The sequence below is a fragment of the Cucumis sativus genome, chromosome 3, assembly GCF_000004075.3.
Source record: "Cucumis sativus cultivar 9930 chromosome 3, Cucumber_9930_V3, whole genome shotgun sequence".
Classification (NCBI taxonomy): domain Eukaryota; kingdom Viridiplantae; phylum Streptophyta; class Magnoliopsida; order Cucurbitales; family Cucurbitaceae; genus Cucumis; species Cucumis sativus.
This window is the reverse complement of record NC_026657.2, coordinates 34,485,767-34,513,619: the sequence shown is the minus strand read 5'-3', so window position 1 is coordinate 34,513,619 and position 27,853 is coordinate 34,485,767. Positions and strand designations below refer to the sequence as shown.

Here is a 27,853-nt window from a genome sequence, read left to right as displayed (position 1 = left end):
GTGAAATTACGAAAAGAAAAAAACTAAAAATTTCTAACTCGGCCATAATCTATTGCTATTTTCAAGTTTCCTTTTAGTGTATATATTTTGGTTGATGAAGTTTGATGTTAGTGTTTGTTCAGTGGACGAATCATTTAGAAATATTTTATAAACCTTGAAGCTAAAACGTTCACTATTAATTTTACGGAGACCAAATAGATACTAAACTCAAATTTGAAAGACTATTTTTAGCTACACTGTCTCCATTTTTTTTCTTTCCAAAAGTACAGTGGTCCATATTTATTTTTAAAAACAAAAGCAATTTTAAATTAGACTTCAGTTTGTTCATCATTAATGTGAATTGATACGTGTCACTACTTTTAATCGCGAACTATTCTTGACGTGACTACCTTTTAGGAGCCACAATTATTGTCATTAGATTGTTCAATTATTTGTAATAACACATATTTTATTTTCCACTACCAATTTTTTCACCACGTTTTTTTTTCTTATGGTCGCCAATTTAGTAATCATGTTAGTTTTCTCGCGATGCATTGGATTTTGTGTATACAAGTTTCTTCATTTCTTTACAGTAAGGAGCTTCTTGCAGTTAGGACAGAGGTTAGTAACCAACCATGCATTGCATCGAGGGAGGTTGGCCGCTATTGACCTCTTGCTCAGTAACAACCTCAAAAAGGGTAAATGCACCTACTCATTTTTTATAGTCAAGAGTTCGTTTTAAGGTAATGTAATCAAATATATATTCGAGTTGGACTATGTTCAAACCTATATTGTTGATCATATTTAAAGACGAAATGATTTCATCCATAAAATTCATTATGATACAAATTAGATATATACAATAATAAACAATATAACTTTATTAATTTATGTGAGTAAAAAACTACTTAATTGTATATGTGTGTATATATGTATGGTTGTAAAATTAATAGTTTTGATATCGACGTAATTGATATTTTATAGTCCTTGAGTAGCTCGAGAAATCAAGTTTGAATCTTGGTAGGTAGACACTATCATTGACTAGTTATTATCAATAAACAACCTAAAGATGGAATGGAAATGTAAGTCCAATAATCCAACGAGGTAATGATGAGTCTCTTTTCTTATAAATAGACCATTCCAACCCTATTATTGAATAAGAAAAACATACTCTAAACTTGATTTACACGAAGAGTCGGATTTGATTTATATAGTACTTTCACGAAGAGATGTCAAAACGAGAGCACTTACCCATCAATATGTATTTCTTTCTCCTTTAAAGTCAATAAGGTGTGTTATTGATTCTTCACCCGATGTTTTTTCCTAAGTACTTTTTGAATAAATATCATTATGGATAGTAACTGTTTTATTTTAACACACAAAGTATGTGTGTATTTTTAAATGTATAATTACAAGTTTAGTATTTATTTCTTAAAAGAGTTTACAATTATAGATTATTCGTAGAGACGGAAATGTTTGAATAATAATCTAGAATAGACGGAAATGTTTCATTTTGAACTTTTTCATAAGCACATTTCCTTCTTTTTATAATTTTGTTCAAGTATAGTTTATTTCTACACGATATAGTTCGTTGGATCTTGTGAATGCTTTCATAAGAAAGGTATACCATTTATTCTATCCCAAGAGAGATAATTGCTCATGAAACTCTCACCGAAAAGTGAGTCAAATTGTTTTCAAGAAGACATCGTGAATTTGTTGGATTTAGATGATTTTCTTTCGTATACACAACGACGTATATTTTCTAATTAATTTTCTTTTTATATTATTCATATAACATTATTGTCCCATCAATTAAAGTATATAGTTTTCTAGAACTAACAAAGTGGATTTAAGTGAAATTATCAAAATCGTCGCATGTGTTCTCATTATCATATAGGTTATGTTTATTTTAGCAAATTATATACTTTCATTGAGATTGATATGTTATTGTGAAAATACTTCAAGATTGAACAGACGGTTATGTTAGAAAAAAAATTAGCAACAATTTTTTTAGTACAATATATAAGATAGGAATAATCAAGCAGTAGAAACCACGAAAAAAAAATGCAAAAAGTCTATCATACCCTTAGAATAGAGAGATTTTGTTTTATCAAGCATAAATATACCATATGTATCGTACATCAACCAAGTTATAGTTCAACGTAACTTCATTCCCATACATATATATGATTTTTTCTTTTATCTAGCTAATAATGTGAAACTTTATTCATATTCCAAATTTATTTTTAGTATCGTTCTTAATCAGCGTTGTTTAACTTACCATATAATATTATATCAACTAAATATAAGTCAAAATTATCGTAACATTTCATTAACTAATATAAGCCGATACTCAAAAGATCAATGTATATACTCGAGTACTTGATTAAAATTTGTTTGAAATGTCGTAACACTTTCTATTCATCCTTAATTTTCCATTAATTAAATATTTATTAGTGGATAATAGAAAAACAAATACTTCTTTTTTTAATATATATATATATATTATAATTAGGATATGATTTTTTTATTTTTCTATTTTCCAAAATTATTATCTATATATTTGAATGAGATGGCAAGTGCATGCATGCATTCATATTAAATTTCACATTCCTTCTCCCATTATTTTCATTTCAAAGCCATTTGGTAGAAACATTAGTAGCTTCGTTTTGGTTTCATTTAATAATATTTAATGGTCTTTTTTTCTTCTCTTACGATTCAAGAAAAAATAATAGATATAAAAAATTATATTGAAATTCTTTGATTACAAAACCAAGGGAGTTTTATAATTTACAACATATGGATGCAATTTTTTCATATCTATCATATGAGCCACTTTGTTCATCTATAAGCTATGAATTAACAACTAGACCCCTACATGATGAATTTGATTCTTTTAAAAAACAATATTAACTATGAACTTGACAAGTGCTACAAATTTTATCATTAAAAGACTAATATTTTTTAATGTGAATTTAGTGAATCATAAAATATATTTACCAGAATTAAACTTTTTTGTAATATACTTATTTTTATTTTCATTTAATTTCTCAATTATTTAATTACGTTGTTGCCCTTGGTAAACATATCGGCATCCCAAACTTGGGCCCCAACGGGGTCCACTTCGAAATTAAATTTGGGCCGAATGACATGGGCCAGCAATTTCCTGATATATCTTCAGAAATTAAATTATTATTCATTTTAAGTCGTTGGTACATTCAAAGAGGGCATTTGGTCTAGTGGTATGATTCTCGCTTTGGGTGCGAGAGGTCCCGAGTTCGATTCTCGGAATGCCCCGTCTTTTTTATAATTTTCTTTTACGGGCAATTAAACAAAATTCTCCCGACAATTTTTATACCAAAAATACCCCTTAATATTTTACCAATCATAGGAATTTTTGAAGGTCAGTTTCGTCCGAAATAGAATTCAAATTTAGCCTTACATTTCTTCAAGTCACTGTACTACAAAGTCCTCAACTTTATCCTATCTTCTTCTCCAAATTCTCTCTTCTCTTCTCTTCTCTACAAAAATGTCTTCCACTCTCTCCACTGCATCTCTCCGATCCCCATCTTCTTCTTCTTCTTCTTATCCGTCAAATTTCTCCCATTCCCTCAAACCCACTCCTCTCCGCTTCCCCTTTTCTTTCGCCCCCACCAATCTCTCTCTTCGCCTGATTCATCACCGCCCAATCTCCGCCGTCGCTGTTCCGGAGAAAGTGTCAGAAATCGGCGATGTCATCTCCAAGTTGACTCTCGAAGAAGCACGAACCCTTGTTGATTACCTCCAAGAGAAACTCGGCGTTTCCGCTGCCTCCTTCGCCCCTGCTCCTGCCACCGTCGCTCCCGGCACTGCTGCCGGAGGTGATGATGCGGCTGCTGCTGTCGAGGAGAAAACGGAGTTTGATGTTGTTATTGAGGAAGTGCCGAGTAATGCGAGGATTGCGGTTATTAAATCTGTTAGGGCTTTGACGAGCTTGGCCTTGAAGGAAGCGAAGGAGTTGATTGAAGGTTTGCCGAAGAAGTTTAAGGAAGGAATTTCGAAGGAAGAGGCGGAGGATGCGAAGAAGCAGCTTGAAGAGGCTGGTGCGAAGATTTCTATTGTTTGATTTTGCTGGTTAGTTTCTTCAATTCTTAAGGTTCACAATGTAGGCATTCTGGTGGAACTAGAGTTGGGAGTTATTATTATTATTTTTTTATCATTAACTGATGAAGAATTTTGTTGATATTCTGCTTTTGAATGCCTTGTTGTTCATGAATTGCTATGTCTGTGTTTGCATCGTCTGTTCTGTTGTTTTTGGTTGCTTATAACGTGTTTGTCAAAATGCCAACATGAACCTTCTTCCTTAGGCATTCTGATGAAATTTTTCTTTGTTCTTTCCAATTGTTAATAGATGAATAATTTTATTAGACCATGAGATTTGAACCCCGGCTTGAGAAATTTCATTAAGGTTAAGCCATATATAATGGGAGGAATGAGGTTCATCAAGAAATTGGCAGTAGCTAGTACACATTCTTCCCAAAATTTCATTGGTACCCTTTACTCGAACAAAAGAGACCGAGCAACATTAAGGAGATGCTAATGCATGTGTTCAACCATAGAGTTTCGTTCAGGTCGTCCAACAACTGATAGCTGATGATAACACCTTGAGATTGGAAAATAACCAACATCAAGGAGATGCTAATTACCAGAATGAAATTGTTTGATAGAAGCCCTATCAACTTAGAAAAAATGAGGAACGGTGAGAATGAGCCATTCACAAAGGCAGTGTTTAGAAAAGCCCTCTAGGCCGCACGCTTAAACACACAAGGTAGAGCACCTTGCCTTCAAGGCAAGCTTAAAAAACAAGGCACGTTTCAGGCGCACACCTTTTATTGACTAAAAGAATCAAGTTTACTAAGCCTAGATGAAAAAATTATTGTGTTTGCCGTTTTTTTCTTCCATATTTCAACTTTAACAATGCTTTCTCTTTTTAATGTAGTATTTTTATACGTAGTACACCTCGAAAAAGAAAAAGAAACCTGCAGCCGCCTTGTTCACTATGAATCAACTTAGAAGTATTAGCCAAAGGACACTAAACAAGACGTGGCAGTATGTATCTTAGAGGAATCGAATGATTGTTATGCAAAGGGTAGTCAAGACTAGCATACCATTACCCAAGTATGAGAAGAAACAAGATTAGTAGTGCAAAAACTCGAAACAGTGGCACCAACAGTATGAAAAATGCATGCCAAATCTTAGTTTTTGCATAGTGTCATCAAAGAAAACCTGTCTAAAAGGAGACTTAATCATCCTCAAATCGAACCAAAATAGGTAACTTTGTAGTTAAGGCCTGACGTAGATGAGATTGAAGTAAAATGATGGAATGAACATTGGGTTACGAATAATAATACGGGGGGATGCAATGTGGCAAAATCATCTTGGTTAACTTTGAAGTGGATAAGAATTAACAAAATTTTGGCTAATTGTTTACGTTAGATATTATATTAAATTTACTCTCATCTACTAGCTTAGGTTTTTGGGTCAATTAGCGATTTAAGATGATATCAAACCTTCAAATGTCTTAAGTTGTTTCCTCCCCAATCTAAAATGGTTGTCATTGGTTGGCTCTTCTTTATACTCCAAACTCGTAAATGAGTGAACGTGTTGAATATTGTATTAAATTTACTTCACCTACCAAATCAAATTTTTGGATCAACTGGTGATTTAAGAGTTCGTGTTTTTATATGAGATAAATTGTTACTATGGTTATGTACTAAACTTTTTTTATGAATATTCTTATTCTAAACTACAAGTTTGATTGATTCGACATATGGAGAACCACGTTTTCGAAACACGTTTTATACTAACAAATATGATGAGTATATTGGAACATACAAAATCATGCTAGAACTTTGTTTTTTTCATTCGAAATCAAAGCTATTTTTTAAAATAACAAAAAATTAATCAGAATATCAGAGAAAATTTGCTCGCAATGCAATTACTCTTAAAAGAAGGATATTTTAGAAATATACAAAATAGATATAAAAGTTGCTATATTTGCACTTTGGTATATCCTTTGATGTTTTATGCCTAAGGTTTTTCATTATAAAAACTCTTTAGTGCTTCGTTTATTTCCCATTTTTCAACCAATAGTTTGGGTCATAACCAACCAAATTCAACGGGCTTTTAAACAACAACGGCCCACATCGGGCCTCGAGTTAAAAGGCCCAAAGATTAAGCTATAAAATGCCCCGAGGCTTCTCAGTCTCTTCGCTCTATCGAATGTAAATTCTCAAACCCTAACTTGCAGAACCACAGGTCGGCGGCGGCAAGTCACCTTTTTCTTTCGCCGTCGCCTCCAATCCTTTTCTTCATTTTATTCTGTTTTTTGTTTTCTATGTTATTCCGGCGAGGATGATTATTGCTTTATATTTCTGACACCTCTTGTATGAGAAGTTCGTTCTGAACAAGATCGATCTTCCTTGAGCAGATTCAGCAACCCTCTGAGCCATTCTTCTTTTTATTAAAATTTTCTCCTATTTGCATAACTTTAGATCTTCAATTTCAAAGTGTTTTCAATAATATGTCGTCCATACTTCTATAGAAGCATGACGGAACTAATGAGTTGGTTTTATTTGGATTGGTGATTCTCGATTGTGTGTAGTCTATTTTTTATTTCAACTTTTGTTCTTACTCTCCATTTTCTTTTCAATGTTGTTTTTGCTAACTTTCATGTCTTTCCAAAAGAGAAAAATGTAATGGTTTAATGCAAAAGTTGATTTTGAATGTTTTTTTATATTTGATATTAAAAGTTTATATGTCTTTGTCAAACATCTCAAAGCTTAAATTTAAAAACTTGTGATTGAAAATGTAAATTTATATGTGAAACAGTGTTTATACATTTTTAAAACGAATAAACAAATCTATCAAATGGGTAAAGTTTCAAATATATATAAAAAATATGAAAGAAAAAACGAAACTATCTTCACAATCTCCAAAGCTAAATTTGGATTCTTAAGGAAGAAAAATTGATTACTTCATAAGAAACTAAATTGGATCCAATAGAGTTTTTCCTAACATTGTGTTCAAATTATAAATAAATTTAAATTTCAAGCAAGCAATTAAAATTGATTACTATAAGAGAAAAAAAACAAATTTGAGCACAAGTAGTTTCAAACCATAAACGCTAAACCAATAAGAATCTTAAATTCCAAGTTTGGATTTCAAATTTCTAAGTTTGTGTTTAAAATTATATTGTATGATCTTTGAAATAAGAAAATATGCTGCCTTCATATTCAATATTTTATATCAAATTTTGGTGTGAAATTGAAAACGAAAATCAATCATAAATAATAAATAATGTAGGAAGATTTGTAGTAAAAAAAAATTGCAAATTTTAGAACACAAATTATTTAACTTTACAAAGGAATTGAGAGTTGAGTTGATGATGATGTATGGTATTAAAGTGTGTAAAATTAAAAATTAAATGATAAGTTAGTCAAGAAGTTGAAGTGAGTGTATAGGCTGATTGATTTTTTATGATAAGATTGGATGAATCAAAAGAAATTTGTAATTCTAATTAATGGTTGTATTTACAAATAAAGTAGAAGATGAATTTACAATGAAATTTGCCTAATCAAAAGAGCCCTAAAATTGTGAAGGAATCACAAATCTCAGATTCAAATTCTCAAATTCCTCTGTCTAATCTCCATCGTCTTGTTCTTCATTTCCAAGGCTTTGAGTTCTTCAATTCTCAATGTTATCCCATACAGTTCTTTCATCATCTCATCAATTTCATTTATGCATAATATCAATTCATTTCTCGTGCACGCTCTCTTCGCAGAAGCCCTAATATTTTGAGAGCTATCAAATCGATCATGCATCTTCTCCAGTTGATTCGTGATTTGAAGAACACGAGGCTTAATCACGCGATAGTTTTCTCTTTGATTTGGATCCTTCTTCATTTCGATTAATTCGATTCCCAATCTCTTCATTTTTTGTACAAAAATCTCAGCCAGGTCGCTACACTTAGTTTTATCAAAATTCCATCTCTGTTCGTCGTTGAATCTGTCTTTCATCATTTGAAATACGTGTTCAATGTAATCACTGTATATCTTCACGATTTCTTCGATTAATTTCACTGGCTCAGAACTAGACGAATCCGAATTCAGATCAATCAGTTCGAGTTCGGGAGATTTTGTGATTCTTTTTCTTTTCGATGATTCTCCCCTATAATCATCATCCCTTTGATCTCTTCTTTCTTCGAAACCAACTTGGACGAAACTTCCGATATTTTCTATATTAAATTGTTCCTCAAAATAACGAGGATATAATGAAAATAAATCTCGATAGACATCATCATCATCATCATCATCAATTTTTTGATTCATTTTGGAATCCTTTGCTGGCTGATAATTGTGATCTTCAGTAACTTTTTGTTTCATTTTCAGGCCCTTTGGTGGCGGATTATGATCTTGATTGTTCTTGTGTTTATCGTTCACGGATTTGGGATCTGAATTCATCGAAGATTGGTTCATACAACAATAACAATATTTTCTTCTTTCTTGATTTTTCTTCTCTTTTATCTTTGATCGCTCAAATTCCGACGCTTACCCTCTTCTTTTGTTTTTGGAATCATTCAATTGCTTACTCTATATTATTATCAATATAAAATGTTTACAAATATCTTTTTAACAATTTTACATTTTTAAACCTTTTAACTTAATTCCAACATTTAAATTTTAATTTTGTACATAATAATTTGTTGCTTTCATTTTGTATTTAATTAGATTTATGATGAATTTATTTCTTTTTTTTTTATATATATATAAAAGTTTGATTTATAATTTAACATGATATTTTTATTACTCTATTGTTTATTGGATTGAGTTGAAACCAACCAATTTTGAGGTTTTGATTTGAAAATAAAATATTGAAACTTTTCAATTGGATTCGAGTTTGGCAAAAAGTGGAAAACAATTAAACTGAACCGATTGAAATATATATTCAATTTGATGTTTGTGCTATCTACAAAATGTTTCATGAAATTTATTGTTATTATTATTGTTATTCTACCAATTTTTATCCATATAAAACCATGATTACTATTAAAATTTATTAGAAGTGTAACATTGAGATAAATGAAATGATACACCAAAATAACATTTAATAATCGAATATGTCATTGAATTTTCAATAAGTTTTTTTAAAACAAAATTTAGGGTGAGAGAATTGAATATATTTGAACTTGAAATCCAATCGAAATTTTCTCAAGAGAGAAGTTAACGAATAGTTATTTTGATTTTTATTGTAATTTTGAAAAATTAAAAAAATATACTCCAAACATATAATACTATCTTTCTTTTTAGCTTATTGTCGAAGATTCAATTCGAACCTCAAACCTCTACATTGGAATACATACTTAAATTATTACAACTTTTCATCATTTATTACAACTCATCTATGCATTTTTTTCTCCTTTTTTTCTTAAATTTTTGACACAATAGCACCATTATATTATACAAAACATTGATTTTGATGAACAAAGTGGAGAAAAATAAAGTTAAAATTAGGGAAATGCATTAAGAGAAAAACAACGAGTAGAAGGAGCTCTTGAAGAAGTGAGATTGAAAAGCCTTTTATTTGATAACTGAAACTTAGTAGAAGTGCTTGTTGATGCCTTTTCTGCTTCTTCTTCTTGAGATTGGCAAATTTTGGTGATAGGCACACATACCTCTCTTGCCAAAGCCTCTGCCTCTGCTTGTGTTTTGATTATTTGATCAAAACAGATGTATCTTCCATGTGCTTCATTTTCTCCCATTGCCTCATACACGTTCACATGTGCCTCCGCTAAAGTTCGCACGCTCACCGTTGCCAGTAGCCCTTGATCATACATCTCTTGTGCTCCTAATTATGTCAAGTACAAGTGAAAAAGATCGAGAACTTGAATAGGATTGACAATAGTTTAATTAGGAGAAACTATACCAACTGTACCGTTGCCAATAGTTCTCGGTTAACTATTTTTATCTTTTGTTTAACTTCAAACTATAGCTAGCAAGAATAAAGTAGTTTTCAAGCTTTTATCGTATAAAAAAGTTGTACCCAAGTTGTATACCAATCATAGTGTGTATCATAAGACAAAATCTATCCGTGTAGACTTATCGTTTATAGAGCAATAATATAGTCTATCAATAGACTCTTAGTAAGAGTTATATATATATAGTTTATCAGCTATATATTTTGAGAGTTAAGAGTTAAATTTTGCATTATGTACAAAAAAAAATTGCATCATGCTATTTCCGCTAACCTTTGAGACTTCGATTTGTTGAAAGACTAACCTTTGAGAAGTATTAAATTTAAGGTATTGGGAAAAATAAAAAGTACCTTTGAGATATGCAATTGTTGGAGTTGAATTATTGGTAGAAAGGTGAGGAGGAGGTGTTAGCAATGCAGAACAAATGGTGACTAACTTTATATCTCTTTCTTTTGCAATCCTCCATGCTGCCTTCTCTGCCTTTAGCTTCCCCAAAGCATACCATAGCTTCAATTCCATACAACATAATGAGCTTTAAATTGTTTTCTTCAAGACCACATGATATTCCATACCAACTACACACATTATATACATTATTTCCCTTATGAATAGCTTTAAAATTGTACAAGTGATCGGTTTTAAATATATTATTTTGAAATTGCTTAATAAGCATGACATGCATTCACAAAGTTTATTCAATTATATGGGTCTTAAGCAACAGTTTAAAGCTGGGAAAAAACAGTAATTAAAACAAGTTTCAAGATTTAGACTTACTTTTTTATTTTTGCATAGTGATGGATCGCTCCAACAATCATGGTCGACGACAGGAGGAAGCTCAGCTCGTGTGCCGTCACGCCATATGCAGGCCAAAAGAGAAGAGGTGAAAACACAGTATCTTACAGATGATGTTCTTGCGCAGGCCTCCATGACATTCTCACTCACCTTCTTTTCCACCTCAACCATGGCTTTCTTTTATTACTCAACATCATCATCATTTAGAAGAAGGTTACATTAGATTCTATTAAAATGGAAACTAAAAGATACTAAAATGGAAATTAAAAGATGTTTATAAGAATTTAAATACCCACATGATATATATATATATATATGTATGTTCATTTTCTTTTCCTTCTATACATTAATTTAAAAACTTTTAGTTATTTATTAGATTATACACCATTTGTTACTTTTTCAAATAACACAATTTTAGGTTAATAATAACAATAATTAACAAAGAAAGTTCTTATTTCTCCTCCTCTCTTTATTATGATTTATTTATATCATATTTAATAAATCAATCAGATCATTTTCAAAATCAAGTGTCTACACTTCAAAATATAAATAATTTTAGGTGGTTAGAAATGTTGAAAATCATGAGCAGTAAAAATAGTGAAAAAAAAATGATTGAAATGAGATCGTGAAGGTGAAAATAGTAAATACAATCTCATTATATTACGAATTTTACTCAAAATGTATGCAATTACATATGTCAATGAATGATTTGCCAAAGTGTGTGTTTATGTGTGGATCATCCAACAATACAAACAAACAATATGACGGTATTTAAATCTTCCTCCGATTACGTTAAACTTTTCATGTGCTGTTTGGCCACAATGTTGATGTGTCTTCCACTTAATAACCATCAACTTTGTTTTATTAAGCCTTTTACTATTAACTGATGTGTCTTCCATGTCCTTCTCTGTTTATTTTTCAAAATATCACGTAAACTTTAATAATAATGATGGAAATAGATCCAACCTAATTTATACATCACCACTGTCTTAACTCTATAATAACCCAGTAAAGAATTTGACCTGTTGTTAAACTAAGTTCAATTTGGCAATTCTTGAACATTTTCGAAATAGAAAATCTATAATATATTCTAGTGTAGAATCAACACCAACTCTCTTATAACTTTCTCTAAGTGTAAATATAAAATATCAAGATTGATCTATAGAGATTGTAAATTATATATCTCAAAGAAAAAATCTAAAAAATATTTTAAGCTTTTTTTTACAGCTTCAAGGGTTTCAAATATAAGGGAGTAAATTAAAAAAGATTAAAAAGAAATAGGGAGTTAATTAAATACGTACCGAATAGCCGGTGAGCCCAGAAGGATCGATGAAAGAAGAGGTATGGAATACGCCACGACATCCTTCAAACGCATTTGCTAAGCTATGGCTTTCCCTCAGATCGCCCCACAATGTCCATATTTTGCTAACTCCACCACCTGCTTCTGTTTTCAATTTCATCTCGTTCACTTTTTCTCTATCTTCTGCATCATCATTTTCAACATCCATATCTTTATATTAAACTTCAATACATTCCAATTTTAATTATTAATTTCACATAATTACCTTCCTATTAAATTGTTAATTGCCTAGCTAAATGTCTCATGCCTATATGTCACAAATTTCTTAGATTTAGTTCTACAAATAATCATAATATTAAATATCTTGATATATAAAGTTATAGTGTGTTATTCTACATTGATCACTTTGTTTGATTTCAAATAAACTATCAAATTGATTTATTTAAAGAAAAATGTATGAAAGGTCTTCATGGTTGAATATTTTTGTATGACAAACCTAATGTCATTTTCAAACGTTTTAAAAATTAAATGATCTAATAATCTAATTGAATTGAATGTGTAATAAGACTTAAACTTTCAAGTATTTATTAAATTTATAATTTTAAAATTGGTTAATAAATTAAGCACCTATCAGATTCCACATCAAAAAAAAAAAAAAAAAAACAATCAAACATTTATTTGACATAGAATTTAAAATTTAAAATTTAAAAATCTATTAGCTAGACATTTTTTAAAAGTTGAAAAATAACTATTTGCTCTATAATTAGAATTTAATGAACCTATTAAGTATTTGCAACATAATTGAAATTTCATGAACTTATTAGCTAGATATTTAATGAAATGGTAGAAAGTCACAATAGGTTAATAAAAAATAACAAACATAAAAAAGAAATCATGAAGGAAAATAAAACAAAAGAATGATTAAGAAAAAGTATATATAAGAATGGTTTGTGATAGGTTCAGCCTAATTGGATTAGTTAATTGAGTAGAAGGGTGGTTGAAAAAAGGTACAATTAGTAGTTAGAAATGAATGGCAATTGTACTCATCTCACAAGGCTTATATCTAGACGTTTTGAATCTTTAAACCTCCATTTATTGAAGGTCAGAAGCAAGAATAGTGTTTATATATATGTATTTCAATAATTTTCAGATTTAGAGTTAAGAAAACCTTAGAGAACTTAGAAGATTATTAAGAGAGAAAATTATTAACTTTTCAATATAATGCAAAAAAGTTTTTCGATATGGAAAATTTTAAAAATTACAAATTTAGTTTATTTCAACTTTAAAAGTTTCATTAGAGGTAGATTTCTAAAAGATAAAAGTATTTACATTTTATGATTAAAAAAAGAAAGAAAAAACCTCACTGCATTTAATTATATTAGGAAATTGCTAATATTTATGAATAATGTAAAGTTATGTTCGCAAGAGGAAAAAGACACGTAACTTACATAATGTCCGATCATTAACCTAACCCAATTATTTAAGAAAAGCCTACGTGGCAGATCTCCTCTTGCTTAGAGCAAGGGAAGGTTAAAACCTTTCGGTTGTCTATTTTTTCTTTATTCTATTACGTTTTTAGACCCTTTCAATTTATTACGGGAATTTTGTATAAAATAAAATAAAAAAATCCACAAATTATTTATCAAACAAAATTAAAATTTATTTAAATATTTAATCAAACGTTCTATTTTATAATTTCTCTTTATATATATATATATATATATATATAATATTCTTTTTGTTTTATATTTAAATACTATTTGGATTGTTATACTTTCGTAAAAAATTATATTTTGATTCCTAAACTTTGAATAGAATCACTCTTATGCATGTTTATTCATATTTGATCTTTTAAAAAATGATTAAGCTATAGAATTTTCATAAATAAACTTATATTAAAAACTAATTATGTTTTTTTCTTCAAAACTTAAATCTTCCACATCTTTTATCGACTCTCCACCACCTTTTATGTATTTATTTAATTTTTAAATTGAAATAATTTTGAAGCAAATCTATGAGATATATTGGGGTTTTAAATAGTTATAAATAGACATGTTGGTGTTTAACCAAGTAGAATAAAAAAATATATAAAATAGAAAAAAATAGAACTGATATATTATTAATGTTTAACTTCCACGACGACAACGTAAAATAAACTAAGAAAATAAAATAAGTAGAAACACTTGTTTAAAATAAACTCTATAATATTTTAAACAAATGTTCTCACGGCAAATCATAAATCCGAAAAAAAAAATTGAAAGGAAGAGAAAAAAAGCACATTAATAAATCACAAAATATCTCAAACCTGAGGTATTAAAAAGTTTATATGTTAGATGAATTGCATCAATCATATGAGTTAAAAAAGTGAGGTGGAATGACAATATGCCAAAATGATCAAAATCTAAAAAATATTTATTTTTTTTAGTTCTTCCATAAAACATTAATTTACAAATAACATCACCAGTTCGATAAAAGGTTAAAGAAATATTAAGGTCGAAGATCTTACCATGCTCTTTTTAAAAGTTCATGACTAAAAAGTTAAAAAACCAAAATAGAATAAAATACACAGCGAAGAAAAGCATGATTTAAACCTTTATTTATAATCTTGTCTACTCTCAAAGTTGTAATCTCAAAATATTAATTTGAAGTAATTCATATTCTGAAGCTCTTTTAAAAACAATATAAAACAAATTTAAGAAACGAATCTAAGTTTCTTTTGCTAGGTAGTTTCAATATTTGGCTACTCATAACTATTTTTGGGGTTTCTAAAGCAACTTTTGTTTGTTCTTTTTTTTCCAAAAGAAGTAAGAGAAAATATAAACAGATTACAGTTTTGGGCAAAAAGCCAAAAATAATTATATAAATATTGATTTTCCTCCATAATGTTGACGTTCTCATGATTCTCAAAATCGGGGTATTGAATCAGTCCGTTTGTGAAAAGGCCAAGAAGAAAAAGCGATACATAAAAATGCTTTCAGTGAAGAAAAAAAAATGGCTGCCGTTGGTGGCTGAAAGTTGGACCAGCTGCTTACCAGCAAAGTCCAAATTAATTATTTATTCTTCTGTAGATAAAGATATGAATTCTGAAACGAAATCAAGATTTTGAAACAAACACATTTGTGAAATAGGAAGAAGATTCTGAAATACAATATGCTTTTGTTTCTTTGTTTGTTTGTTAATCTAAATAATAATGTTCAAACGAGGAGAAAAACAAGAGTTTAAGACGAAAAAATAATCGAACTAAATCTCAGTATCAATGTTGGACTGAAACAGATGCGTGAAATATGAAGATTTCCAAAATTGCAATATGCTTTTCAGAAATGACAAGGAAAATAGGAAGTGATCCGGAAAATGATTAACGTTAAGCTTAAGAACAGAGGAGGAAAAATTCAAGACTCAAGCACTCGAAAAATCGAAGATTCTAAATAAGAATGCCAATGAGTTACAGATGCGTAAAATACAAAAAGATTCCGAAAATGCACTATGTTCTTTCAAAGAAAGAGAACAGAAAGAGGAGAAAATCAATAGTTGAGCACCAGAAAATTGAACGATCATCACTACAAATGTAAATGAAACAAAGAGGTAAATAACAAGAAGATAATAAAAAAATACAGCAAGCTGGGAAACGATCTAAGCTAATTTTAGAACAAAGGAGAAAATCAAGAGTTGAGCACTAAAAAAATCTAACGATTTCAACAGATGCGACAGATTCATAGAAGATTCCCAAAAATGTAAAACAGAGTAATCTAGAAAATGTTCAACCTAATCATAAAACAAAGGAGAAAATCAAGAGTTAAGCACTAAAAAATCAAACGATTCTAAGCACCAATATCACCGACACTACAACAGAAAGAAATCTGAAATAGGATAAAAACTAAGCTCAAAGCTCAGATCAGAGGAGAAATCAAATCAAAAGCTAAAAAAATCAGACGATTCTGAGCAGCAATTTCAGTTCGAAACAAAAAAAAAAAAAAAAAAACAAGCAATGGAATTCAAAACAAACCTGGACTATCGACGAGGATCCGAACGGAAAATCCACGCAGCAGAAGTTGATTCACGAGCGCAAGGCCTAAGAGAGAGACGCCACTGGTAACGCAAACAAGCTCGTCGCTGGTCTCCTCGTCGGTATCACTGGAGGAGTAGTTAGACAAAACTCTCCTTCCATAGAAGTCGTCAGAATTATCCTTCCGGTGACTAGCAAGCATTTGGGTAGATTCGTAGATGCGGCGGAGGTCCTCCAAATCCCCTCGCCGACGCTGATGATCTTCGGGTCCTGCAACCCCCATTTGAAGTTGGAAAACTAAAAGTAGGGAAAAGGGTGAAGGCACAAAATGTTTGGAGATGATGAGAGTGTGAGAGAGAGGAGGGAGTAGTGAATATTTATATCACGAGAAGAAGGGTTTAAATTTCACGGGAATGATCTCCGCTACTTCCTCTGCAAAAAGTAACGGCCCACTGCTTAAAGCTCTGCATAGTGTTAAATTATTTTGGAAAGAAAAATAATGATCTCCATCATCATCATCATCATCATCTTCATCACCATCACCATGTTTCGTGTGGGATCTCAATAATTCTCTTGTCTGAATCACAAACTTATCCTCTACTAAATTCTGCTTTTTCCTCTTCTTTTTTTAAGCATTTGACAATTTTTTATGTTGGCAGTGAGTAAGCCATATACAAGTGATCCTCCAAATGCTATAAATTTCTAAAATAAACGTAGACCATAGTGCTTCAACTTTATCCTATCAAGCTCGAGCTCATAGATTTCATACTCATATGATTCCACCTTGATTTCTCATATTCTTTTTAATAACAATAATTATTTCTTATCTTGTCCTATCCATTTAAAAATAAAGAATTAAAATGATAACTTTTAATCGCAGCTCAAGTTTTTTCCTTCTATTCAACCTCTTTGAGTTCTTTTTAATTCATCTTCTAATTTTATTTAAATACTACTTTTTCCATGTATGTAATCTTAAATATACTTCATTTTAATCTTTAAAATTTTTAAAAATATTTTCTGATCCCATCTTCTATTTAATTTGTTGTCATCCAAAATTCTTTTAAGTTTCTTAGAAGTTCAGTAAGAAAACAAAAATTGAAAGTATGAGACGAACATTTTAAAATACACTAAAGTATTAAAAATATTATAATCAAAATAATACAGAGACAAAAAAAAAACTATAACAAAATAGATAAATAAATAGTTGAATAAAAGTAGTATTTAAAACTAGAAAATATGTTTGGTCATTTAAGTTTGAAAATAAATTTTATTTAATTCTGAGTTACTTTTCGAGTGATGTGACATTACTTATTTTTTATTTTTTACGATTTTATGGGTGATTTAAAAAAAAGGGATGATTTTAAAAAAGAATTGAAAAAAATTGGTATTTTCAAAACTAATTTGATAAAAGGGGTGATTTATTGGGCATTATTAGAATGTTTCTATGTTATTTTTCTTTTTTTTTTTCTTTCTTTTTGGACGAAAAACAATGAAAAGAAATCAGTGCCCATTCAACTTATATTGTTGTTGTTTTGTTATTATTATTATTATCATCATCATCATCTTTTTTTTATTATTATTATTATCTTTATTATAATATTAGAATTTTAAAGTAACAAATTTCATTATTATCAAAATAATAATTTACCTAAATAATTTTAAAAACACCAATTTTTTCCAATTTGTTTTTTTAAAACAACCCCTTATTTTCAATTATCCCCGATTTTACTGATTTTATATTGATTATTAGGTTATGTGGGTTTTTACTTTTCTATCTTCTCCCTTTATTAAAAAGGGAAGAGAATGAATAAAAGTAAAAAACAATAAATTTAAATTCAATATAAAGTATAAAGTATGTATGTGTGGCCAAATATGTCACTATTATTTAAAAATCAACACCTTATTTAGATAGAAGGCCATGTGTGTACACGTTACTTAAATTTCTTACTACTTTATTTTTATGATAATGTTTTCAATTTTTATTTAAAAATTCCATTCAAAGAAGAATTCTTATGATTTAAAACCCCTTCAAACCCACTATTTATTTTGTGGAGAATTGAAATAAATGGTATATCAAAATCAAGTACATTAAATTTAAATTTTAGTCATGTAGCGATTTTTTTCTAACCGAAACAAGGTTTTGAAGAGATTAAACATATTCAAAATTATATTAATTAGAGGATTAAATAATTTAGATTCTTAGAATTTAATAAATTAGGATTGATTCAGTTGAATTACGTGAGAAAACATACAAATTATAAAAGGAAAAAAAATCATGCATAAATTCAAAAATCAAAATCAACCCCATAGTTTATAAGCATATTTGAAATCAACCCCTCCAACTACTCTTTTAGACTATATAAATTAGAGTTATAATCAAAATATAGCAAAATAAACTATCTTTTCAAACTTTGTGTAATTCCAAATATTTTCTTATAAATTATTGGTTTCAAATAATAAAATCTAATTAAGTTTAAAAGGTTAAGTATTTTAGTGACTATATTCATATATCACTAATAATAATAATAGTAATTATGGATAACAAGTTTTTCAACAAATTAATTGAAAGTTATCCCGATAGTAATTTATAACGATTATCACTCATTGTTTCCACACTAATCGTTACTATTATTGATAGTCAATTTATGAAAATCACAAAGAAGCACTAACAAATAAGAAGTGATAATCGATAGTAGCTATTGGTGATAACAACTTACACCAACTATCAATAATAACTTTAAGGTCAAAATATACTTTTGGTCCTTAAAGTTTGACGGTGGTAGCTATTTATTCATTAAAGTTTCAAAATAGACAATTTAGTCCCTAAAACTAAAATTTGAAAAGTGTTTGAGTTAACTTAACGTTAGTTTACTATAGTTTATACAGTTTAATTATTACATCAAAGTGCTTGGCTCTGTGACTTTTAAATTTAATTTTTACAATTATTAAAACCTAAAGAAATGTTTGTTTGTGTTTTTTTCTTTTTCAATTATAGATATAATGAAACATGAAAAATGTGTTAATTTGTACAGCTATTTTTTTTTTAATTTTTGAATCAGAATCATTGTATAAAGTTAATCTAGAAGTAAAATTGATAATCTCGATAATAAATAAAGTGATTAAAACATTTAGTATCGTTAAGATTATACTTTACATATTTTTTTAAAGAAAGAACATATGTACCTAAATTTGTCGAGTTGTGTATATCAATTATCATCCTAAAATTTCAATTTTTTGTTTTGATTAAGTTAGATAAATTTGAATTATTTAGCTAAACCCCAAATGAAGTGGGTGGGTTTTATTTTGCTCATTTAATATCAATAACTAACCTATTGAATTGGTCTGTTCATTATGTATATGCTTCTAATCCATTTAAAATGCATTAACTAAAGCCCTTTGTTACATAGAGTTTTAATTAATATTTCATCTACACATGGGCAGTTGTAACTCATTCACAACAATTGCAAAATTTGTGTTCAATGGAGCGGAGTAACTTGACTATTATTATTATTATTGTGAATTAGTTTTTACACACCTAAGATTAAGACTAAGACTATGATATCTTTTTTATGGATATGTATAGCTTCACTCTTTGATTGTTACTCATGTTCTGACCAATCAAATTGGCCGTCATCTTTGAAGAACCTAACTTTTCTCGTTCTTTTAATTTGGTTGTCTTTAAAACTTAAGTCAATAAAATGAAAGATGGTAATAGATTGTGATAGATAGATACATGTGAGTATTCTTAATATTCTATATTATAATATATTTGGTTATATTTATAAATATTTTTAAAAAAATTTACATTTAAAATAATTTGTAATTACACATTAATAATATGAAGATTTTGAGAATTAATTAGTCTACTTTATAATAAGTAATATTCCACTAAATGTCTTAAAATTTAGTAACATTTTAAGACATTTTGATATTCTCTTTTATCTCTTAGTTTCTAATATTTTAAAAGAAAACATATATCATTTTCAGATTTACTATTAATTATTTATGTAGTTGTTTTTTTTTTATTTATTGGAAATTATTATTTCTCATTAATAAATTTTCAAAATATTTATTTTTTATCTCTTACTAACATCGTTTTCTATTTTTTAATTTTTTTAATCTAAGATGTTTTAAATTAGTATTAATCACTTTCCATTAAAATCTCAAATATACATTTTCTTGTACATGATATAATAATATTTCCTTTTTTTTTTATTATTATTATTATTATTTTGCTAATTCTTGCTTTAATTATTAAGTGAACACAAACTATATACAAATTGTACAAATAATAAGGTAAGTTATATATATATATGTTTATAAACTATAGTACTATATTTAATAAGTATTGAGTGGATGAGAGAGACCATTTGACAAGTGAATGATACTAAGTAACGTTTAAGTCAAACTTTGCAACCCATTAAAGAAAACAACTAATAAGAAATATTATAAATACATGAAACTTTTGAAATCCACCAAATCTATTAGGTTCTTTTTATTATTGTTATAGTTAGTGAATTATGTGAATTCATTCAAATTTTATCAAATAGAATATCAACTCACACCATTATTTCTACAGAGTCAATGAAAATAAAATTAAAATTATGAATAGTCAAAAAGTCAGAAATCTAACTCATCTTTTTTTTTTTTTTCTTCTTTTTAATTTAAGAATTAAAGATAGACTAGATGATTGACCCAACTAAAAATAATCAAATTAAAACAAAATGGGAGAAAATTTTGAAGTGAATTAAAAAATATACAAATGTAAGATAGAAGGTATATCTCCAATTTACAACTAATAGTAATCGTATCAATTTTTTAAAACTCTAACAATTAACGTCATTCTCTTTGATACTTAATTTGAAAATATGGTATGAGACATAATTGTTTCAATTAGATTAACTTGAACTTTTAAACGATAATAAATAATTTATTTATTTCTTCAAACGTCCGATTAATAAAATGGAGAATTAGAATTGATGGAGTTGGATGCATGTTGTATTAAAGAAAAAATTGGAAAAATAGATAGATAATTATAAAATAATATAAATTTGAAAAATATATTGAGAACTATGAAAATTTAATTGAATAAGGTTAAATTAAATAAATGTATTTATTTGTTTGTGGTTTTGTTGAAATTTTTGAATTTGGAGAAATCAAACTTTTAGATTGAAATAATGTAGCTCCAAATTGAGAAAAGATAGAAAATAGAGAAAGTAAGTAAATGGCAAAGTTTCTTAAAGTAATAACACAACTAATATGTGAAACTATATATTAAACATGTGAAATTATACCATTATATGAAGTATGATTAAATTATACCATTCAAAGTTTCATAAATCAATTATCATTAATCAAGTCACCCATTTTGATTGTACACATTTGTCATTGTGATTTGATATGGTATTTTTGCTGTGTTTATGTTTCTAATTCCCAATGATGGGCCGGGCCTAAAGATGTGGAAGCACAACAGCATGCAGCCCGTGTATGCCTATGCGTATTATCTTTGTTATTTTTATAATATGATTGGCCTTCACCATCAATTTCATATTTATGGCTCTATAGTTTGGTAATGTCATCTTCCCATTTCTTTTTTCCTTTCTTTTTAGTTGTGTTCTTTGGAAACTGAAGTCTAACCAAACTATCTACATTTTGTAGAACTAAAATTAAAATTAAAATTTATAATAAACTCAATCGAATGACATTAAAATATTAGTATAAAACTAAGTTTTTAAAAATACTTAATTAATTACTAATGCTTTTGATTCATTTTCAAATAAAGAGGAGAAAAACAATTAAAACGTGTTTAATATACTTTTTTTATAAAAAAAAATATTTTAACAAACATAAATATAGTATTATTACATTTTTGAATTTTGAATTCAAAATTATAAATGGAAGCCAAACATATTTTTAAAACAAAAGAATTTGTTTTTATTTTCTACTAAATCTTTGTTTCCTAAAGCAATTTTTGAATCACAAACTAAAGAGAGAGAACCTTAATTTCCATTTTTTTTTCTTGCAAGGAAACGAAAATGAGAGAGAAGGAGAAAAATACACAAATCAGAGACACATATGGTGTTTTATTGTGAAAAAAAGGTGAATGGGTGTCCCAAAAGAATGGAAAAGGCATTATTATTGGTCAAAATATTGAATAATTTGGTTGTTGGTTGAAAAGTAGTATTAGTGAGATTAGCTTAATCAATTACTAGAAAATGCATGAAACATAGAGACAACCATTTTGCACCAGAAAACAAAACAAAAGACACACAAACATAGAAACTCTAAACCCACTGTTGAGCCTAACTTTGAATAATATAACCAAACCTCTAATTTGTACCACATTTGCAAGTTAATTTAACCAAAACATTGCACTCAGTCAGTTTAATCTTCACAAATATCTCATACTAAGTATCAAGTAATACGTCATGGTCATATTAATACTAAACACAAACAGTTAAGTTTACCTGTACACTGAAATTTCCAATCTTACATTTGACCACTTGGAAAATTGAGACCAAGCCATCCTCCATCTCAAGCATATATATATATATATGTATCTCTCCATATACCTACATCTTCGAATTCATCTCATTAATAAGCCGAGTGTGAGAGAGATGAATCCCACAAACTATGCTTACACTTTTAGGCCCTTCCTAGGCTTTGTTTATGCAATTATCATCACTGCATTTGTCACTGTGAGTGAGAGTTCATATTCCACTTCTTATGAAGATCATCACTTCATGAGACGCGTCGACAACTATCGATACAATAGCCTCTCTTCTGCACCTCCTTCTACGGTAACTCTTTATCTCTATTTCCATTGACACAATATATATAAGAGTTGGCATTGATTGGATTGGAATTGTCTAACCATATGAATGAATGACAAACCATGAAGGCAATGTCCGGATCTCGTGTTTATCACGTGGTTGCCTATGGAGCTGATCCCACTGGAGAATCTGACAGCACTGAGGCTATAGAGAAAGCTATTTTTGATGCATTTGAGTATCCCACAGATGGTCATTTGATGAAAGGCATTTTAGACCTTGGAGGTTCTCAACTTCACCTAGATGGAGGGACTTACAAGATAAGCCGTCCCTTGCGCTTACCGGACATACCTGCTGGCAACTTCATGGTACCTGTTATATAATACTAAGATACATGAATTACTCCTCTCATCATCCATTGGTTTTTGAGGATTGAACTTTTGTCTATCTAAGAATGCATTTTACATATGTGGACAGATACATGGAGGATCATTACGCGCGTCCGAATCTTTTCCAAGCAATGGGCATCTTATAGAATTAAGGCCTTCATCACCTGCTGTGATGTATGAATATATCACACTCAAGGATCTAATGTTAAACTGCAATTTCAGAGGAGGTGGGATAGCCATTATCAACTCATTGAGAACTACAGTAGATAACTGTTACATATCACATTTCATGAGCGAGGGAATAGTAATTGAAGGCGGGCATGAAAGCTACATACGAAACTCCTTCATCGGGCAACACATAAACGTCGGCGGAGACCGAGGCGAAAAGGATTTCTCAGGGATTGGAGTGAAAATAATGGGAAATGACAATTTGTTGAGAGACATAGTGATATATTCAGCAGAGATTGGAGTGATGGTGTTGGGACAAGCAAATGTGATGATGGGAGTACATTGTTACAACAAGGCGAGGGCATTGGGTGGGATAGGAATTTATGTGAAGGAACCTGGTTTTACACAAACAAGGATAGTGAATTGCTACTTGGATTACACAGGAGTGGTGGTGGAGGATCCAGTTCAAGTGCATATAACAGGATGTTTCTTCTTAGGGAATGCATTGGTTGTATTGAAATCGATAGGGGGAGTAATAAGCGGATTGAATATCGTCGATAACATGTTCTCCGGAGATTATACAGGGGTGAGAATAGTTGAGTTAGATGAATCCATGACTCCCTTCACTAGAATTGATCAAGTGGTGGTAGATAGAAATAATGTCCGTGGGATGGTGGTTAAATCGACAGTGGGAAGAGGATCGACGAGGGCGAATGGAACGACTTGGACAGTTGATTTCTCAAGCCTATTGTTGTTTCCTAACCTCATAAAAAATGTAGTGTATTCATTGGAGATGGAGCAGAGTCAGGGTCAAGTATTTCCAAACCATGTTTTAACTAATCTAACTCACAACAGAGTAACTGTGAGGTCCAATTTGGCAATAGCAGCTACATTACATGTTCAAGTACACCAAACAACCTATGCCTTATGATACATACACTATTGTTCATTAGCTTGCTTTCCTCACATTAAAATTGAACTGAAAGATTAATTCTTTGTTTGTTGCTTCATCCTTTGATGTATAGACACCAGTAAAGTAAAAGAAACACCTTCAATGTATTCATTTTCTTTTTTATTTTCTATTTTTGTTCATATTCTTCCTTTCCCTTCAACGTCGCTTACTCACTTCTTACTGTTGTTCTTCATTAAACACACAAAAATCGGAAAATAAAATTCAAACGATTTGAAAAACAAAGAAGAAGAAAAGCAATAAAGCATGAAAAGATGGAAAAGTAAACAAAAGAATGAACGAAAAATAAAATACTCCAAACAAACAAAAAAAACGTGAAAAATGGGTGCAACATGGGAAAGAAAGGAAACTGAAGGGTTAAAATATATATTGGGCCGAAATCCATATTTAGCCCAAACAAAACTTGAGTTGAAATGGTAAGGCCCAAATACAATCAAGTCCAAGGCCCACAAAAAATAAATTTCATTTCTTTAGGAAGGATGAAAAACTGAGAAAGTTTAAAGAAGACGGTAGAAAAAGAAGTAGGAGATTTAAATAACTCCAAAAAAGAGATGGAGAACAATAACATTTTACAATTTCATGAATTTTCTTAAATAAATGAATAAATCATTTCATGAATTTCAATAACAATTTCTAATTACTTATATATCAACTCATTTCACAAAAAATTAGAGAAGTGTGAGATTCTCTCAATCAATTTTTATAATATAAAAATCTATCAAATATAATGTTTAAAAACTTATTTTTTTTCCCATATGTTTTAAAGTTTATAACAATGTTGTGTATTAGATGTGTCCCAAAAGTTCATAAGAAAGATAATGTGACCAAAAAGGCAAAACACAACCTTTAAATAGTTGGGAGAATCTTAGAAAAGAATCAACAAATATAATAAACTATATATTTTAACCCTAAATACTAAATTCAAAATTACATATTATATATTTTGAGTGTGACACCAACATGTCAAAAAATAGAGATAGATATCAACAGTGCTGAATTAAAAAATAAGAAAAGTCTCCCACATGTAAATATTGATTTGATAAAATAATGTAAAAGTAGATATGGAGAATTTTGCAATCTTGATTTAATGTTTAATAATACATCAAATTGACAAGCAGTGGTTAACATGTGTTACATTGCCTTTCTTTACCATTTCTATACGATTCATCTCAAATCATCAAAACGACCTTTTACAATCACAACTTTAATTTATCTAAACAAAAGTTTTAAAAAATACCGTCGATAGATTTTTAAGGTAGAAATATAGTAGAATTTTCAAAAGCTGTAAACATTATTATCAAACTTTCGTAAATATTTGTCTCAACGCTATTACTAAAACGACAGTTCTTTGGAATTTTAGACATGAATTTTTATCGTAATCACTCATCATGGAAACTTGAATATTCAAATCGTTTTAAGTCTCCAAAAAGTTTTGAAACGTTTATAAAAGGTTGAAGTACGATATACTGCAAACTAATTTTAAATGTTCATGGACGTGTTTAAACAAACGACCGTTAGCAAAGTTATTCAAAAGGGTGCTTTCTAAAAATATATATTAACCAATTACAAGGTTAAGTGAGGTTGTATCAATTTAAATGATGAAGTTTTATTATTATATTAGTTTAGACCCTTAATTAAGTTTTATAAATATATTCAAATAAAACATAGGAAAATTGCATCAAATAACAAAAACATTTAGAAAAAAAGCTCATGACGTCAATTTTTGGCATATTGCAAATATGATAAAATTAGTGATATCAGACTGCCGTCGAACGATAATCATAGGGTATCGAAGAGCTATAACATAGTAATCATATGATTTTCAGACGATAAAAATGTTACGACGTCAACTTTATTATCAATTTTTTTTTTACTATTTTAAAATTTAAATTAATAATTTCCTGAAGAAAAAAACAAATTAGAAATTAGAAAAATGGAAGAAAGAAAAGAAGATGTGTAGTTTTGTAGTAAATGGGAAGGAAGGAAGGAAAAACGGTTCAACGTTGGAAAGAAGACCACGTGTATGTTCCGATATGGGCGTACAACGTGGCAGTGAAGTAAAAGGGAAAGCATCTCACACGCGGATTTGACACCTGTCAACACTTCATTATATCTCTATTCATTATTACATTTCTATTTAATATCAATCCAAAATTCAGAAAAAACAAATATGATTTTGTAAATATTTTCTCAATTTTTTGAAAAAAATGTATATTTCGTAATTACTTTTTTGTTTTATTCTTTCTACGAATTTGTTAGAAAAATGTAAAAGATTTTAGGGATTTTGAAATAGTTTAGTTTATTTAAATAGGAAAGTAAGTTTAGTGTTTATTTATTTTTTTGGCTAAAGAGTTGATGGTAATATAGTTTTGAGAAAAATGAAAAAGAAAAAGAGTGAGAGTATGTTATGTATTTATATAAGCTAATTTATGTAAGCAATATATATATATTTACATGCGTGACACGTTTTCCAAGATAACGTCGTTTTTTGTAGGATGAATGGACGGACAATCTTTTTGTCCAATCTACTTTAATTTAGTTTGGTGTTCTACTGCCTACCAACTCTCTATTCAACTTATCTATTACTTTAATTTTGATTTGGGCTAATATTTGGATGTGTTCCGAAGGTAGTTTATTTTTATGCACATTTTTTTACCCTGCCAACAAAAATATTTGTTAAAAATAGTTCAAAATATTTACATTTTATAAAAAGATCAAGTGTAATTAATCATGTGTTTGAGTGGTTTTGTCTTATAGAGTGTAAATAGTTTGTTAATTTTTCTATTTTAGAAAAAACTTATATAAAAATGTTCTTAAAATATTTTTAAAAATAAAAGAAAAACAAAATTTGCTGCATAATTTGTTATTGGATAGATAAATGTTTGAATGGGTGAAATATTTTTCTTTGAAAATAATAAATTAGGCTTGATTAATTGATTAGACTCTAAATTTATTCATGTTAAGTTATCGTTTTCAATTATAATTCATGTGTTTAAGTAAGGGTTGTGGATTATCTCTCTTCTTTAATTCTGTGAACAGTGGTTTTGTTATAAAGTGTGGTATTGATATGTGAAAAATTGTGCTTAGTCCTTTTGGTTTTTTTGTTGAATTGGGTCATGTTTGTGGATGTGGCTTTTATGTGTTGATATTACTGTTTTTAGTGGAGTGTTGCTTGATGGTGAGGCTAGCTAGAATTAGAGGGACCAATTGTGAGTTTTGCAACTCTTGCTTACCTTCTCTATGTGACGTTGAATCTCATGCTACAGTGAAAGGGTTCAAAATGGCTTCCTGCTCTCAAGGGGAAAGATCTAACTATTCTTTCTAATTATAAGGTTTTTATCAAAATTCTTGATGGCATGATTCTCCAACCTCTTTTGGAGACATACCGATGATTGAGAAGATTTGATAATTAGTTATACCTTCTGATGGTGTTTCTTTTCACTTCATTTGTGGTGATTGAAATTCTGCAA

The 27,853-nt window shown here is 29.2% G+C and overlaps 3 protein-coding genes and 2 non-coding genes across 7 annotated transcripts; 4 read left to right on the top strand and 1 right to left on the bottom strand.

Annotated features, from left to right (window-relative positions):
* Positions 1 to 3,204: 3,204 nt before the first annotated feature.
* Positions 3,205 to 3,276, top strand: TRNAP-UGG. Its single transcript has one exon. It is a non-coding gene; the product is annotated as a tRNA-Pro (tRNA).
* Positions 3,277 to 3,440: 164 nt separating this feature from the next.
* On the top strand, positions 3,441 to 4,259 carry LOC101214721 (50S ribosomal protein L12, chloroplastic). Its single transcript, XM_004141046.3, has one exon. It carries the CDS (start codon positions 3,509 to 3,511, stop codon positions 4,082 to 4,084), a length of 576 nt encoding a protein of 191 aa, XP_004141094.1. The 5' UTR covers positions 3,441 to 3,508; the 3' UTR covers positions 4,085 to 4,259.
* Positions 4,260 to 6,365: 2,106 nt separating this feature from the next.
* Positions 6,366 to 6,468, top strand: LOC116403026. The gene has a single exon (XR_004215756.1). It is a non-coding gene; the product is annotated as a small nucleolar RNA snoR1 (small nucleolar RNA).
* Positions 6,469 to 9,292: 2,824 nt separating this feature from the next.
* LOC101214478 (cinnamoyl-CoA reductase-like SNL6) lies at positions 9,293 to 16,833 on the bottom strand. Of its 3 annotated transcripts, none has more exons than XM_031881850.1 (5): positions 16,087 to 16,833; positions 12,085 to 12,281; positions 10,766 to 10,960; positions 10,342 to 10,498; positions 9,293 to 9,864 (listed from the first exon to the last, which is right to left on the bottom strand). In XM_031881850.1, the coding sequence occupies exons 1-5, from the start codon at positions 16,367 to 16,369 to the stop codon at positions 9,527 to 9,529; spliced, it is 1,170 nt and encodes a 389-aa protein (XP_031737710.1). In that variant the 5' UTR covers positions 16,370 to 16,833; the 3' UTR covers positions 9,293 to 9,526. The 3 variants fall into 3 exon arrangements, with proteins under 3 accessions (XP_031737710.1, XP_031737711.1, XP_004141093.1); XM_031881851.1 differs by having other exon boundaries at positions 12,085 to 12,263; positions 16,087 to 16,832; XM_004141045.3 differs by having other exon boundaries at positions 12,085 to 12,266; positions 16,087 to 16,827.
* A 5,824-nt stretch (positions 16,834 to 22,657) lies between these two features.
* Positions 22,658 to 24,495, top strand: LOC101217827 (polygalacturonase QRT3). The gene is made up of 3 exons (XM_004141141.3): positions 22,658 to 22,886; positions 22,988 to 23,224; positions 23,334 to 24,495. Exons 1-3 carry the CDS (start codon positions 22,704 to 22,706, stop codon positions 24,342 to 24,344), a joined length of 1,431 nt encoding a protein of 476 aa, XP_004141189.2. The 5' UTR covers positions 22,658 to 22,703; the 3' UTR covers positions 24,345 to 24,495.
* Positions 24,496 to 27,853: the final 3,358 nt, after the last annotated feature.